The 17,762-nt window shown below is 44.1% G+C and overlaps 1 protein-coding gene across 7 annotated transcripts in view; it reads right to left on the bottom strand.

The window, feature by feature from the left end:
* The window catches only part of PISD (phosphatidylserine decarboxylase), an 83,231-nt gene that overhangs the window by 32,895 nt on the left and 32,574 nt on the right, over window positions 1-17,762 (bottom strand). For 3 of the 7 annotated variants that reach the window (XM_068238547.1, XM_068238563.1, XM_068238556.1), the window contains one exon: window positions 1,148-1,313. The exons of 1 other annotated variant lie outside the window; for it this stretch is intronic. In XM_068238547.1, the coding sequence (XP_068094648.1) occupies window positions 1,148-1,313 (166 nt within the window). Of the gene's footprint in view, window positions 1-1,147; window positions 1,314-1,942; window positions 2,166-2,304; window positions 2,601-17,762 lie in introns of those variants that run through there. 3 more of the 7 variants (XM_068238537.1, XM_068238575.1, XM_068238569.1) reach the window with 3 other exon arrangements.

Genomic DNA, 17,762 nt, shown 5'->3' with positions numbered 1-17,762 from the left:
TGTAAAGGTGGCCAAAAATACACTAAGAAATGCCACTTTTCAATATCTGACAGCTCTTCAACTCTCAGCAGGGCTGCTGATGGGAACAAGGATCTCCTACCTTCATTTGGTCTCTCACCTAACAGGACTTTTAACACCTGCCGCTATTGGCAGTAACAGACAGGTCAGCAACTGTATGAATAAATGTACTGGCAGCCATAAATCCAGTCAGGTGGAAGAGACCAAGTAAAGAGGTGGATGCTTGTCACACATACATACATACATACATACATACATACATACATACATACCAGAGTAAGAAATTGGTATTTCTAAGTATTTTTGATACAAAGTATATTACGGTTTTTACTCATATTACGGTTAGCAGAATGTAAAATGTTGTGTTGAAGTAAACCTTTATGTCGTAATGGAAATAAAATGGAAAAAAAGGAGAGCTCAGTCACCCACCATACACATTAATTATTCAGTACATGTTGAGTGATCGCAGTGTTACATATCCCATCCAGGTGTAACACTGATCTCCCACCATCAACAGATCTTTCACAGGCCACCAAGTATCCACAGAGCAGCAGTCTACAAGTGACAGTGTCCTAGAAAAAGGTCATAGACGGAAGAATCTATGGTGAAGACTGGAGGGGTGGGACATAAAGAGGGGGTCGAGGGGCTATGCGCTGATTAAGCGGAGAGCGAGATTGGAAAAGAGCCTATGTAACTGGTGCAATAAGTTCACACAGCTGCAGGTGAGCAGTAAGCAGCAGCAAACAGGTTTCAGTAACAAACTACAGAAAAGAAGTGTTTGCAAGCCGAAGTACAGCAGGGTTAGGATAAGGCACTAGCGTATAAGCTGAGCAAAGAGATAAAAAAAACACAACAACTTTGCAGCAAGTCCCTGACTGGGTTTATAGGCCCACCACGGTTCTGTTTTGTTTTGTTTTTTTAACTGTCGGGTTAGTTATGTCTTTAACAGTGTGGGTATTGTTAGTGTGTCTATGTGTGCACCGTATACTCATACATTATGCCAATTTACTCTGAAACAGTATGTCTAGCAAATCAATACATAAAAAAGGGCCTGAAGCCAGGTTTGTCCATTGACAGGTTTACCATAATTTATGCTGCCATAGACCAGAGCAGACAGGCAAACACTTACCTTGCTGGTAGGCCGCCATCCTACTCTGACCAAGGGCCGAAGTGCAGCAAATGGTAAGAGGTAATAAAGGATCGTAAGAGGCCAGGAACGCAGCTTCAGGGCGGACCTAGACATACAGGTCAGCTGCCCCAACCTCCGTCTGAGAGCCAGCTGGGGGAACTGCAACCTGAAAATCAGACATAGATGTCAAGAGAGCCGCAAATGGCTCAGTCACTGTACACAGTGGCACATATCCACTCTGAGCACCACACAACGGGAAATGGGGAAATGGACAAGAAGCAATATACAAAGGTACAACACATTCCGACTTTATAAAGAGCTGACCCAGCGGAAGACACCTGGAACACTGCATTGTGTACCTAATCAATGTGGTCTCCCCCTCACAAAAGGACACAAGAAAGGTCATAAAGTTACCAGAAATAACCAACACACGATAAAATGAACCAGCTTATTAACAAAAACACCTATTATTCCACACAATTATTTTTCAGAGGACTGTAATTATATTTGATACATCTAATTCTATGAAGTTTTAAGGGGCTGGGCCAATCTCACCTGACACAGATGAATACCTTCTCAACCTATCACAGCTCATGATTAATCAGATACAAAGCAGATTTTCCATGCTGTCTGCAAGGCGATAACAGCACAGAAAAAAAAAATCCAAAGGACATGACCATGGAAAACTCACTTTTATTCTATTACAAAAGCAGCCATTTCACAAGTAATTAAAACTCTAAGTATGCCTTCCATCCAAAACAAGTACTGACAGCATAAGAAAATAAACCTGCTCACATCAAAACGCAGAGATATTCAGCGCAAGATCTTATTCATTGCCGGCAAAACGAAGATGAGGTACTCTCAGTAGCCAGAGCCGCCTCTCACACTCCCCCTTCACTGCAGACAGCCATGGACCAATCCCTGCTTTTCTGCCTCCTTCTCCATCCATCCTTTCCAAAGAATCATTCCTCTCAGGCCTGGTCCCCTCATTCACACTGCATATGCTGAGCCAGCTGCTTTTCTGCCCGACTGACCGCACAGTAGCATCATTCTCTCCCTCCCCCTCACTCCACTGAATACATAAGAAGCTTTTGCCTAATTAGGCCAAACAAAAGCTTAGCCATTGCGCTCCCTGTCCTTTCCCCATTTCGGCTGACCTGCGCTCGGGGGGTACCTGAAGCGTGCCCGTCTGCTGGAAGAAGTGATCTCAGGTTTTGCTGGTTCTGCTGGGTCTGTTTGTTCTTCCCTATTCCAATTAATGGCACTGGCTGGTCGCGTTCTGCGGACATTAAGCTTGACTTTGCGCAAATTGCATCTGAAAGGAGAAGGGCTTTTTTCAGGCTTCCGGCATTTCACCATCTCCTCAGGTAAAGTCCGGACCGAGCTGGCCCCTCGGTGACTGGCACATCATCAGGTCTGAGGCTGTCAGTCCTTGCTGCCTCCAAGTCTGGTGGAGGATGTGACGACACAGATTAATACTCCGTAATAAGCAGGTTTCGATCTCTTGCTCCACCTCCGCTACCTCATAAGCTGGGAGTTCCTCATGCGTTCTTCATGTACTAACACTATGGAAAGCATGCAAACCAAATACCAAAATATTTGGTAAAATAATAATGTTCAGCATTTCTCCCAGAGAAATGCTTTGAATGAAAGAAGCTTTACTGTTACAGGCAAGAGACGTATGGAGCCTCCTCTTAAACACCTAAAGACAAACCTTGCTACCACTTCACCAACATCCATTTACATAGAAAAGAATAATCTTTTTCATTTTGTAAAACTTCCCAAATGATTTATGCTGGCACCATAAAAAATAGCAAAACACTAACAAAGCAAAAAAAAACAAAACAAAAAAAAACTGTTCTGCCACATTGGTGAAACAAAACAGACCAAAAAGTAGTTCCATCGCCAGTTACTTCAATGACACATCCACAAAATAGAAGTGCAAAACACGATCAGTCAGATGGAATATCAAACAACTTCATTTTATAGACAGGAAAATAGCTTCTGGCTAGCAGTCTGTCTAAAACATAACCAAAACCAAACAAAATTGATTGACTCATACATTTACAAGTCAACCATTATATTTATTTGTTGCAAATAGCACCTATAATATCCCAAACATCTTCGTTAAAGAGGAACTTAACCACTTGCCGACCGCACGCTTATACCGTGCGTCGGCAAAGTGGCAGCTGCAGGACCAGCGACGCAGTACTGCGTCGCCAGCTGCAGGCTGATTAATCAGGAAGCAGCCGCTCGCGCGAGCGGCTGCTTCCTGTCAATTCACGGCAGGGGGCTCCGTGAATAGCCTGCGGGCCGCCGATGGCGGCTCGCAGGCTAAATGTAAACACAAGCTGAAATAATCCGCTTTGTTTACATTGTACGGCGCTGCTGCGCAGCAGCGCCGTAAGGCAGATCGGCGATCCCCGGCCAATCAGCGGCCGGGGATCGCCGCCATGTGACAGAGGACGTCCTGTCACTGGCTGCACAGGACGGATAGCGTCCTGTGCAGCCCGGATCACTGGGGGGAGAGGTAGGAGAGGGAGGGGGAGGGAATGTCGCCGCGGAGGGGGGCTTTGAGGTGCCCCCCCCCCGCAACATGCCACCAGCAGGAGCGATCAGACCCCCCCTGCACATCATCCCCATAGGGGGGAAAAAAGGGGGCGATCTGATCGCTCTGCGTGCCTGCTGATCTGTGCTGGGGGCTGCAGAGCCCACCCAGCACAGATCCCATCAAACAGCGCTGGTCCTTAAGGGGGGGTAAAGGGTGGGTCCTCAAGTGGTTAAACCAAGAATTGAACTTCATTCCAATCAGTTGCTAATACCCCCTTTCCCATGAGAAATATTTACCTTTTCTCAAATCATCGGGGGGTCTGTTTGGCTGATATTGTGGTGAAACCCATCCCACAGTGTTATGTCATGACCATGATCCTGACAGTTTGTTTGCTGTGAACCTCAATGCATTGTGGTAAATAACGGCTTTTTCGAACTGCCAAGCAAGCAATATCTCCTTCTGTGCATAGCACTCAGTAATGAACATTCCGTACAGATCACCTGGCAGAACTAAAGATGTCACCACTAGTAATACATTTCCGAATGTAAATAAGGGAGAGAAAAGATTTTACAATGGACAAACACTGACTACATCTATAAATTACCCACTTACTGCACCAAGAGCTATATATCTACGTCCCTCAGGACTTCATTTCAAGTCCCAAGGAAATAGATATTCATCTATTATTGCCTCCCGCTTGTGTTCTCTCCACTGATCGTTAAATGGGAGATGAATGAATAGGAACGCAGTTCCCATTCATTAAAATAAGTCCCTGTGTCAATGATTGCTGGCATCAATGAGATGTCAGCGGTCACTGTAACTAAGGAAGTAACACATCCAAACATTACTTCCTGTTCGCGTACTGATAGTACGCTAATAGGAAATGATGCACGAGGACATCTTATGGCCAAATAGTAAAATTACACCTACATACTTTATATTTTTTAATAAAGACCTACACTTACATTTAAAAATTAACCCCTTACCACTCACACTCTCCCATGGTTACCCAAATTAAAATTTTGCATTAAAAAAAATATATATACACATTCATAGATACCTTAGGGACTGAACTTTTTTAATAAGTATGTCAAGAGGGTAGACTAATGTTATTTTTTAAAATTATGGGCTTGTAATTAGTGATGGATGCAAAACTGAAAAAAATGCACTTTTCTTTCCAAATAAAATATTGGCGCCATACATTGTGCTTGGGAAATATTTTAGATGTTGCAATTACCAGAAAAATGGGCAAATAAAATGTGTGGCTTTTCTCCACAGTAAAACGCTTTATTTGAAAACTGTGAAATAATGTTTTTTTCCCATTTTTATCTTATTATTCCCATTAAAATGCTTTCAGAATATTAGAATTCTTAGCATAATGTACATAAAGAAAGCCTAATTGGTGGCAGAAAAAAAAAATAGATATCGATCATTTTGTTGTAATAAGTAGTGATTAAGTTGTTGGCGAATGAAAGGGAGGAGCATCGGCAGGTACAAATTGCTCTGGTCCAGAAGGGCAATAACTCCTCAGTAGTCAAGTGGTTAATATTGTAAAAAAAATAAATATTCATTACGTTATTTTTACTACAGTTCCTCATTCAGAAAACTTGCAGTTATGCATACGCTTCATGGCCTTCACCCACTTCCTCAGAGGCCTAGCAAGTTGTATATCATAAGTGTTTAGTACACAGCGTACACAGGCTCAGCTTATGCCTACTATGCAATAATAGCATGTAACAACATATGTTGAAACAACTCCCCCCTCAACACCCAGTTGTGATTTAAAAGTAGTAATTTGCTGGGAGGCAGAGATTGTAGATATAAATTAAGCCCACTTCAGAAGGGAGTAAAATCATTTATTTTGGACACAAATTGTACAGATGTGATGATCTCAAATGTGCACTATGCTCTCCACACAAAGGATATGTTTTCATTAGTATATACTGGTCAATTGTGATTACACACATGCTTTTAAAGCGGACCTGAACTCAGAACGTCCTCTCTGCTCTAAAAGATACACAACAGCATAATAACCTTTAAAACAAAAAAGCATTTCTCTGTAATGCTAGGTACACACCATACAATTTTCTGTTAGATGTTCTCTTAGATTTACCTGCCAGATAGCTTGTTTCCATGTTGTAAGTAAATCTAACAGAAGAATCTAACAGAAAATTGTATGGTGTGTACCTAACACCTGATACAAATCCTGCAATAATTATCCAGTGTTACTATTTCCTCATTCATGGAGCAGAAATATTGTTAACCTCCTATGCTTTTAAATGGCCTTATCTGCTATCTCTGCCATAGGCAGCCATGTGACACAGGGGAGAAAATATTACAACATGTGATTAGACACAAATGAGGGCAGAAAACAGGCTAAACTCTCTAAATACATATTGGGTGCATTTCTCTATGCATTTCTTGAGTCCTGTGCAAGAGTTCAGGTCCACTTTAAACTTGGTATATTCTTCAATAAACACCCCATCTAAACTCAATTCCATAGAGTTGTCAATGCAACATAATTAAAATATTTCTGTGACAATCGGTGTAACACAGAGAGGGTCTGATTACCGGTGATCTGCAGTATCACAGAGAATACAGAATATACCCGATTATTGATGATCTGCAGTATCACCGATAATCAGATATATCTACTAACCTCTGGACACCTGAGAGATGAGGGTGTTTGGTGCAACAGTAATACTTTGAGGAACGCACCCGTAAGATAGGTGCTAGACAGTAAGAGCTACTGCAATGGATCAGATTCCTCCCACAGGTCTGATGCTCCCCAAGGGGCGGAGTCAGGCTGCGAGTGGGAAGGACAGAACGTGAGTGACACCAAGAGGAGTGTCACTGACAGATCTGTGAACTATCTCCTAACAGGAGAGATAGTTCTCGAGGTCGGACAAGCCGGGTCGTTAACACACGGACAGATAAAGTACAGAGACAGTAGGCAGATTCAGAATCCAGGGACTAGCCGAGTTTTAGCAACAGAGAATCATAAAGACAAAGGTACAAAATCAGAGATCAGGAGAATGGTCAGGAATGCAGAAAGTCATAACAGATAATCAACAATGCCTAGACTTGAGTGTGAGCTCCAAGATTCTCACACTCCAGGGACTAGACTAGATAATACGAATAATACAGATGGTACAGAATTCCTAGACTAAGGTGTGAGTTCCTTGGCCATCAACACCTTTGGAAACTGGTCTAGATAACAATACAGATAATAACAGAATTCCTAGACTAAGGTGTGAGATCCTTGGCCATCAACACCTTTGGAAACTGGTCTAATAACACAGATACAGACAAGGTCTGAGTGCTACCACATAGTGATCGCAACGGCAGACAACCAGCAAATGCCCAGCCACCAGTATATATAGTTCAGCGCTCTCTAGCACCTCCCCCAAGTGCTGGACCAATGGAAACTGTTTCTGGCGTCAGCTGACCAGCCTGGTCAGCTGATCCCCCACTGACTGGTATAAAGCTCTTCCTCTCAGCGCACGCACGTCCACCTAAACCTATGTGGACTACAGCTCCCAGCCACACCAGAACCCTGCTGTGAAATGCCCGTTGTGTTGCATGCGGAATCCGCCGCCATGCCGCCAGCGCATGCGGCGGTTCCTCCGCGTTCGGGCAGACGCAAAGACGAGTGAGCACACACATCAGTAGCCACGCTGGACGCGGAATCCGCTGCCTTGCCAGAAGTGCATGCGGCGGTGCTTCCGCGTTTTCTCACAATTTCCATTATTGCTGTTGAGCATGTCCTTTTCTACTATACTATAGTGATAATCAGGGTTTACTCGGTTTCTGCAATTTTATCTTTATTAGGTCTGATTTCTCAGACTCCTGGTGTAACTGTATGTTTAATGCCGGATAATCAATGAGGGAATATATTTTTGTGTGGAAAAGGTCACAGTAATACGCTTAATGCAATAAAGGTAATAAATAAGCTTCACTTGCAGTACTGAGAAAAGTAGAAGCCGGTATATTTCTCATCTCCTTTCCAGACAAACACAGCAAAGCTATGTACACACAAATTGCAATCTGAAATAGAGATTGTTTCAAGAAGCAGCTTTGGATTAATCACTGTACGGACATCCAAAGCTAGGTGGCATTTTCTGCTCTAACTTCCTTTGAAGCAAAATGCACTGGGAGGCAGTGATCTATCAAGGTAGATCATAATAGGCAAGTCCAGCTTTCCAATTTATCCCAAATGTGTTCAGTGGGTTTTAGGTATGTTCAGTCAAGTGCTCCCACTCCAGACTCTATAAACTATTTCTATATGGACCTTACATTGAGCAAAGGAGTGGTATCGTGTTGACACAAAAACAACCTCCCCAAAACTGCAGCCACAAAGTTTGAAGCATATAACGTAATTGTGTGCAACAGCATTAAGATTTAGCTTCAGGTGGACTTATAAAGTCCCCCTGAACCGCAATATTATAAACTTACTTTTTATGGTGTTATCCTCCCTCTCCAGCGTCCCGTGCCCACCGCTTTGCTCATCTGAAATATTCCACTTGAGCACAACATCGGTGTCAGTACTTCCTCTCCTCTGCCCATCCCCAGGAAAGCCCCCTTCACTCACAGCTAATGGTTCTTATATGCACAGTGCGCTGGGGAGCTGCACATGGTCTTGCGGTAACTGAGCACGGAACAATGGTGTACTAATAGCTGTATTAGTACACTATCTTTCCAAGCTCAATTACCACAAGACCCCACACAGCGCACCTCCCCAGTGTGCTGTGCATATAGGAACCACTAGCCGTGAGTGGAGGGGGCTTTCCTGGGGATAGGCAGAGGAGGAGGAAGTACTGACACTTTCTCCCCGCCCGTCAATGATCTTCTGCGCAAGTCAAATGGTCGACTGAATGGCATCCATGGTCGACTTGTGGAGCTTCTCCCCGCAAGCAGTTTCTATCTAAGCTACACTGTAAAGCAGTGGTCCTCAAACTAAGGCCTGCGGGCTGAATGTGGCCCCTAGGCTTTTTCACTGGCCCCCAAACACAAAATGTATAATTTATAGAGGTTGCCCATTGCACCTTTAAATATCAGTGGCCCACATATAGAATAGCAGTGCTGGCACCACCCATCCACATACTGAAGAAAGTAATTTGTTTGCTTCCAATCCAATTCTGCATCAAGACAAGACAAGACAAATAACATTTATATTGCGCTTTTCTCCTTGCGGACTCAAAGCGCCATCAGGTGACACTGCTGTCCAACTGGACGGCAGGTTGTCACCTGGGTTAGCCTCACTGCCTGGTGCACAAAGATGTACTTCAGGCGCCACATGACTGAATGGCTGCTGCTGGGAGTTCTCCTCTCGGCATGATTGGGGGGAATCGACGCCTAGATTCAATGTAATGTTTTTCAGCATCATTTTATGTATGTTCCGCCCCCCAGCAGTCTGAAGTACGTTGACCCGGCCCTTGACTGAAAAAGTTTGGGGACCCCTGCTGTAAATGTTTGGGTCACAAATCCAACAACAAATACAAAATGTATCTAATAAATTGTAGATATCAGAAATTTCAACAATGTTCTATACTGGTAATGTGGCTGAAGGATCTTCAAAAGAAAAGATTAAAAAGCACATGAACGACTGGAAAAGATCCATAAGGCCAGCCACAAACCAAGAGATGCATGATACTACTGTATATAATAGATAACATGCTGATTCTCTATACAGAGATATTTCACAAACACATGTCCACTTATGCCTATACACACACACTACTCCAGATACCAACCATGGCTGCTTCAAACAATTCAAATGAATGAATGGTCGATCTCAGCCACTCCTGTGTGACAGACAGCCATCCGAATCCTCTCCTAGGTTGCAGCCCCGTAAACACAGTAAGCAGCCTTGGTCACATAACGCCACACACTGCAGCGGGGATCCAGTGCAGTCTCCAATTTAGCTCGACACAGGATGCATGGCAAGAGCTGCCGCTGCTCCACCCTCCACTCCAACTTCAGCTTGCAGCTTTCATCCCTCAGACTCCTGCGGCTCCTTTCCACCTCTGGCTGCTGAGGATGTGCTGCGGATGTGCGGCATGCGTTCAGCCTTGCCCCAGCTCGGACCTCCACTCCAACTTCTGGCTACGGGTTCTCCCGCTCCTGCAAGTCCAGCTGTTGCAAATGTGCCAACCCCAGCTTGCAGGCTCTCTTCTCTCCAGCTGCTGTGGCTGTGTTCACCCCTTTCCAGTCAGCTCTCAGCTGCCGCACCTGCTTCTCTGTCCCTGGCTCCAGATCTGCTACTGCGTTGGGAGCTGGCGTTTGGTGCTACTGCATTCACATTCGGACTATAAGACTCGGTGACTCCCACCCTCCCACTCTTCTGGGGGTGAAAAAGTGCGTCCTATAGTCAAACAAAATATGGTAATGGCTGTGACTGACTAAGCCATGGATTAGAAATGGTGTAGTTTCATTTTCTTAACAATAAAGCGTACCTCAAGGCCCGCCTTTAGCAGATAGGCGGCGGCTGGTTTAAAGGGAAGGTTCAGGGACAGTTGGTAAAAAATAAAAATCCGAATCCACTTACCTGGGGCTTCCTTCAGCCCGTGGCAGGCAGGAGGTGCCCTCGGCGCCGCTCCGCAGGCTCCCGGTGGTCTCCGGTGGCCGACCCGACCTGGCCAGGCCAGCGGCCAGGTCGGGCCTCTTCTGCGCTCCATTGTGCGTTCCACGCCGGCGCGCTGACGTCATCGGACGTCCTCCGGGCTGTACTGCGCAGGCTAGTTCTGAGCCTGCGCAGCACAGCCCGGAGGACGTCCGATGACGTCAGCGCGCCGGCGTGGAACGCACAATGGAGCGCAGAAGAGGCCCGACCTGGCCGCCGGCCTGGCCAGGTCGGCCACCGGGAGCCTGCGGAGCTGCGCCGAGGGCACCTTCTGCCTGCCACGGGCTGGAGGAAGCCCCAGGTAAGTGGATTCAGATTTTTATTTTTTACCAACTGTCCCTGAACCTTCCCTTTAAGTGAATATTACATGGAAACGGCCGCTCGAACGCGGCCTTTCCATGTCAGTTCACAGAAACTGTCTCCGTGAACAGTGTGCGAGCCGCCGATCCCGGCTCGCACGCCTAATGTAAACACGCGGGGAAGAAATCCCAGCTGTTTACATCATACGGCGCTGCCGCGCCGTAAGACAGATCGGTGATCCCCGGCCTCTGATTCGCCGGGGATCGCCGTCATTTGATAGGCTGAAGCCTATCCTACATTGCGTAGGACGGATATCAGTCCTGCGCAGTCTAATAAGGAAGAGGGAGGTAAGGGGAAGGAGGGAGCGCAGAAAATGCTGCGGAGGGGGGCCTTTGAAGAGCCCCCCCCCCCTGCTCGGCCACACGGAGCGGCGGCGATCAGACCCCCCCAGCAGGTGATCCCCCTAGGGGGGAAAAAAAGGGGGGGGGGAAATCTGATCGCCCTGCCTTGCTCACGATCTGCGCTGCGGGCTGGAGAGCCCACGCAGCGCAGATCAAGGAACAGCCCCGGGCCTTAAGTGGTTAATGCAGTCATAGTATTAGAATCAATCTATCCTACACTGCATGATCTGGCACTCACTCATACCAATCCATTATATATCGACAGCCACCCAATCTAAAACAGATAATTGTCAGTTCTTTGAATAGGCCACAACAGAACAGACGTTCACCCTGCCAATAAAAACTGACAGGATATAAATACCAGGTTCACAATAGGAATACCGAGAATCACCTTTCCTGTGATTCTACTAATCTGGTATATCTAATCATGTGTGCAAAATACCCCAAAGGTATTTGAGTGGGAGAAACTGGACAAACACTGCGTAAACATATGAACGGACACAGGTGCACTATTGACGATACCAAATCTAATCTCCCAGTCCATACACACTTTTGTTCCCAAGGACACAGCTTAAATGATCTTCGGGCTGCCTCAAGGGCAGCTCTACATCACAGAAAGAAAGACCAAATAGCATAAGCGCTTTGAGTCCGACAGGAGAAAGGCGCTATACAAATACTGCCATTAATAGCAGAAACAAATCTGTAGATAAAAAAAAAGATTGAAAAAAAGATACCAATTTTTTATATTGGAATGAGGTTGATGGTATTTAATGCCATAAATATTTTTCAGCCAGACAAATATTGCATCCATTACTCTTGTAGCTTACATTTGGACTCTGAATTTACGATGCCTCTACACAAGTCTGAGTCTCAGTTACGTGAGGACTGAGTAAACAAAGAGTGTCATTTATTTGCCATAAATCAAATAACATCCTCTCAAGATCCTATTTGGATATTCTGTTTCAGTTAAGTTCGCAAAAAAAAATAAAAATCTGTGTATGCCCTTTTGATGTTGCATGTATATAGCTGTCCTAACATTTTGTCAGCATACAAGATTCAAGTCTGATGAAGGCTGAATAGCCGAAAGCTTAAGGTGGCCATACATTAGAAGATTATGGGCAGATTCAACCAAGAGACAAATTTATCTCTAATCGAATCTGATTAGAGATAAATTTGTCTCTTAGTCGAATCTGCCCATACACTACAGGCCGATTCCCATCCGATTTCAGCATGAAATCCTCAGGGGGAAAGAAAAAAAAAAAAAAAATCGGCTGAGCCCACCGCGTCCACACGGCCGCTGCCCCCAAAATGTATAAATGTACTGTGTGCGCATTTATACATTACCTGTCCTGTAGCAGCTTCCGCACGGTGTCCGTCCATCTCATCGGGTAACAGCCACATACACGCTAGCAGCGCAAAGCGCCTGACGTCAGACGCTATGTATACATTGCAGCGGCAGTGGCGGGGGTTTCATCATCTCGTCGCTCGTTCGCAATTCGGCCACCGTACCGCCGCACACCCGACACATTCCAGCATGCGCGATCGACCGTGCAGCCAATTTCTGTCCCGAAATTGGTCGCTTTGTCGGTCGGGCATGCACTCGGCAGCACCAATTTTCATCCAATTCGATTATCGATTGGTTGGTTGGCTAATGTGTGGCCTGCATTACTCTTATTGTTTTAAGTAAGTCAATAAATGGTATCATCCTGATTCCATACTTCTTGCTTTTAAGCCGCATCTACACGCGTAGATGCGGCCGCGATGCTCCTTATCAATCGAGCCGCTGATGCGGCTCGATTGATAAGATCCGACAGGACGGATCTTGCTTCCGCCGATTCCCTGGCAGGGAATCGAGCGGAAGATAAGTGGCGCGGGGATGAGCGGGTATTGATGCCGGGGCACGCGGAAGAGGCGATCCGGTGGCTAATCGAGCCGCCGGATCGCTGCAATGTCCCATCGTGTAGATGGGGCTTAAGTGATGGCTAACAGTACAATTCTCTACTGAATGCATTTAAAAAACTGACAACTGACTCTGCAAGAGGAGGGGAAAGGCAGGAAGAGAAAAGAGGAGCAGAGGAAACGGGAAGGGAGATAGTGAGAAGAGGAATAAGTAGGAAGACACCAGACATGCAAATACTTATCTTTGTGGACACTTTTAAAACTTAATTTTTATATGAATCAAAACGTTCTTAAAAAGTAAATGAAGAAAATTCAATAAAAACACAATAAAACAATTTTTTTTTATCTGGTCATCTATTTATTGAAAGGAAAAACAAAACGAAAAATTGAATAGTCACCAAACAGTAATTTTCCTTACCATGTGCAGATATCTGCATGGCACCATAAATTTGGGATAAGCTCCACCTCTACCAATTAACAGGACCCTAGCTATAAAAGAAAGTGGCTCAGTGACTAACTGTAACTGGAGAAAAGAAAATGTCAAAAGGAAAGGCAGGGAAATCCCTATGCTGCAATGGATATGCACATAGAAATGAAAATTACTGTTAGGTGAGAATTCAATTTTCCATATGCCTCCATGGCAGCACACGTTTGGGATTGAACTAGCAGAAAATAATAAGGGAGGAACAAGACTTGCTGAACAAAAATAATTTCAATTAAGGTTTGTACCAGATTAATAACTTTCTTTCTAAATTCAGCAGAAGAGAAGGCTACTGGATGGACTCCGTAGTGTAGTGGGTAATGAAAGTATAGACAGAGGACCAGTTGGCAGCCTGGCAAATCTTTGATGGAGAAATTTTAGTGAAAGTGGAATAAAACTCTGACATAACAGTCAATAAAATGTGTTCTGCTACTTTTTATTACCCATTCAGTTACCATATTTGCTTTTGTGCATAATTAATATTGTCTGTTTACAAATTACAAGTTCCCAAAAGTACAGTTTATCTGCTCTGAAAGCTGCCATTGCATTTTATTCATAGATTTTAATATAAATACTATCTGCTATCTAGTGATACATTTCTGTGTCTGCATCTGCTTGTAAGCTCTGTGTAGTTCAGTTTCAGCCCTTGCTAGCTTACTAATTATCAGTTGTTTATAGTCCTCTGTTGATACAATGTGATCACCTCCGATCACAAGCTTCCACTGCAGGATGAAGTACTGTGTTAACTGTTTGAATGCTGTTCAGCTTAAAAAAAATAAAAAATGCTGGTAGCTAAATAATGGTAAATAATCTTTTACAGCAAAGAAAAATTGCTGAGCTTCAGATAACTTGAAAAGTGGCCCAGGGGGCAGCTGTGCCTTGAGAGGAGTGCACTGGGATGCCATCCAGAGGGACAAGGTCAATAACCTTGATAACAGGCTATCCCTAATAAGAGGTTTTGTTGATCCGTTTCAGATAAGAAGACATTTTTGGGTTGATGCTGGCTGGCCCCTTCTCAGACCTGACAGAATAATGAAGAGCTATCCTGACTTCCTGAAGCTACTTGGTACATTTACATTGACTAAGTGTTCTAGCAACATCTAAAGCATGCAAATCAGAGGAATTTGTATAAATAAAACTTGGCAATGTCCAATCCTGGTTAAGCTGAAACTCTGACGCTACCCTCAGTATGAAGTTCTCTACTGGCCTCAGAACTACTCTGAGTAGAATGTCAAGAATAAACCCCTAGAGCTCAGAAACTCTTCTGGCAGAGAAGATAGGGAATAGAAACAAAAGAAGAACGTTTTTAAAGTTAAGTCCCATATCTTGCAGTCTTTCACTGGGTCAAAAGGATGTTTTGCTAGGTAATTGAGAACCTGAAGCAGATTCTACTTGGAAAAAAAGATTACTATTAGGATGTCTGATTTTGATGGCAGCCTTCATAAATTGCATTATTAAAAGATCAGAGACCCAGCAGAGATCTGTTAAAGCATGGCAGAAACCTGCACTTTGAGACAGCGAGCAGTCATGTGGTTTTCTACACCAATATGGAGGAAGTTAAGGGTATGTTGTGCTTGTGGAACCATTGGATCAAAGTTATGTACCAGGGTAATTGAGAAAAAGAAAAAAAGCTTTCTCAGATCCTAAAGTAGGCATTTGTGGTAGTGCGTTTATGGTGCATGTTGATGTCACACATGCACGCCCTTACTAGGAAACCCCGTGGGGCGCACAGGTATGCAGAGGAAGAATCCTGGAAGCAGTATTTCTTGCACGGGGCAAATTTATCATTACAGAGACAGCGAGGCAGTCAGATGCAGCGTCACAAGGCCAATACCGGATCGATTTCAGCATGAAATTGATCGGGAATCGGCCTGTGGTGTATGGGCAGCTGACAGATCTCTCTCTTAACAGATTCGATTAGAGAGAGATTTGTCTCTTGGTCGAATCTGCCCATACAATTGCTAGATGTATGGCTTCCTGAAGCTTCCTCCCCGCAATCTTAAAGCCATTGGTTGATAGTTGTTGAATTTTCCTACCACCAACTTAGACACTCTCTCATTGTGGGCGTGAGAAGAATGGTCAGAGTAATTCTGGCAGTTTCACTGATGGAGAAACCCTAGTTGTAATGGGCAGTAAACCCATTTCACCATCTGAATTGTAGATGACAAAGTGCCCTAGAGGTGTAGACTATACCTTGCTTAATGAATAGTTAGCATGAGGACAGTCCGTTCGAGACCTTATCACAGCAATTTTCTCTTCTGGCAATCTTACTGCATTTTCTTTAGTTTGGAATCTTGCTCCCAGAAAGATTAGGTTCTGAGAAGAATTGAGATGGCTTTTCTCATTGTTTATTAACCAGCCAAAATCAGACAGCGTTTGAAGAAGAATGTCTCGATGGCGAAGTAAAGTCTTGTGATCTGAGGCTGGCAACAAAAGTTTGTCTAAATAGTAAGCAAGAAGGGCTGTGGAGTCGGTACAAAAATCCACAGACTCCGACTCCTCAGTTTAGGATTCCACCGACTCCGACTCCTCCTCCTCTAATTTGCATATTACAACCATGTTGATTGAAAGTATGTAACATGAAATTTGTCTCTTAACTGCCAACACTTAGGAATTTTAAAAGACAACTGAAGTGAGAAGGATATGGAGACTGCCATATTTATTCCCTTTAGTCATAGACTAAAACTAGTCCTTGGTAAGAGTACTTGTAAAAGGTACAAACCGGAACAAAGAACATCTATCAGGCCCTAGGCAATGTAACTGTGGGTACATGTAAGAGTGATGTGCAGTTACTCTGCAGGGGAATAAGGAGATTCTTCCTCTATTACACATTCTTCATGAACAATCTGAACCAGGTTTATGGGTGATAGACAACACCTCTGTGTTCAATGTGCACAACATTCTCAGAGGATTCCCTGCAGCTCTGTGGAGAGTGCATATGTATAGTACTACTGTGTAACAAAGTAAACCTGAGACAGATGAAATTAAAAAGTTTTATACATACCTGGGGCTTCCTTCAGCCCCCTTCAGGCTAATCAGTGCCTTGTTGTCCTCCTCCGCCACCTGGATCTTCTGCTATGAGTCCAGGTACTTGAGCCTGTCTGGTGTAGTGTGCATGCACACACATTCCGCCGCCGGGAGCGTACTACACCTATGCAGCACTATTGCGCAGGTGCAGAACGCTCCTGGCCGTGGAAGCGGCATGCGGCCAGACTGCGGTGACTCATAGCAGAAGATCCAGGTGGTGGAGGACAGCGAGGGACTGATTAGCCTGAAGGGGGCTGGAAGACGCCCCAGGTATGTATAAAACTTTTCTCATCATCCTTCTCAGGTACCATTTAATTCAAAGTCGCCAAACCAAATTTTAACAACATATCAAATTATTTGATTTCATGAGCATTTCATGTACTGCCGCAGTTGATTTATGTACATTTGCATAAATCAGCATCAACGCAGAATTATTTCCATCTCATTGACCATCTCTATTAGTGACACGGCTACACATCAGGCTTTATACTTACAGCATAGACATTAGTGTATATAAGAGATTCCTGTGTACACATCATATATACAGTCACAATCAGATGTGTATATCTGACTTTAAAAATACGGGGACTGCTTTATTGAAGCAGCACAAGTAACTAATTTTGATTCATTTATTTTATTTTTGTGGACTAAGCACAGCTATTATACTGTATGTATAAATTATTTATAATGACTATTATCTGAGAAACAGAACATTTTATCATATTTTCTATTTTAATTACAGTTTAAATTCATTAGGAGTCGGAGTTGGTGCATTTTTTCCCGACTCCGACTCCAGGCACCCAAAATTGCCTTGACTCCGACTCCACAGCCCTGTGAGAAAGTCCTAAATTTTGCATTCTCAAATGAGCCAGACATACTAGTACCTTTGAAAAGGTTCTCATGGCTGTGTTAATGCCGAGAGGGAGGATGGAAAACTGGAGATGAAGGTTGCCAACCACAAGGGAGAGTTAAGTTTGAAATTATAGATGTATGGGTATATGAAGGCAAGCATCTGCAAATTATATTGAAATCATCCAGTTCTATAAGCAAATGGCAGATCTAATAGTTTGTTGCAAACTCCAACAATTTTTTGAAAAGGATGTGATGATTTAGGAAATTCAGATCCAGTACTGAACTTAGATCTCCCGACTTCTTTTTACTAGGAAGAGAGGAAAGTAGGCTTCCTGAAAGCGCTCCTCTTCTGGAACAAATGTAACAGCTGTTTTCTGTAAGAAGTCATGAATGTAAGTGAAGAGCATGCCTTTGCAGGTAAAAAGTAACAGAGGTGGGGTGAACTTGCACATCCTAGAATGACTGACTCACGTATCTGTGAC

This window comes from Hyperolius riggenbachi, chromosome 1 (genome assembly GCF_040937935.1).
Source record: "Hyperolius riggenbachi isolate aHypRig1 chromosome 1, aHypRig1.pri, whole genome shotgun sequence".
Classification (NCBI taxonomy): domain Eukaryota; kingdom Metazoa; phylum Chordata; class Amphibia; order Anura; family Hyperoliidae; genus Hyperolius; species Hyperolius riggenbachi.
This window is presented reverse-complemented; position numbering and strand designations above follow the sequence as displayed.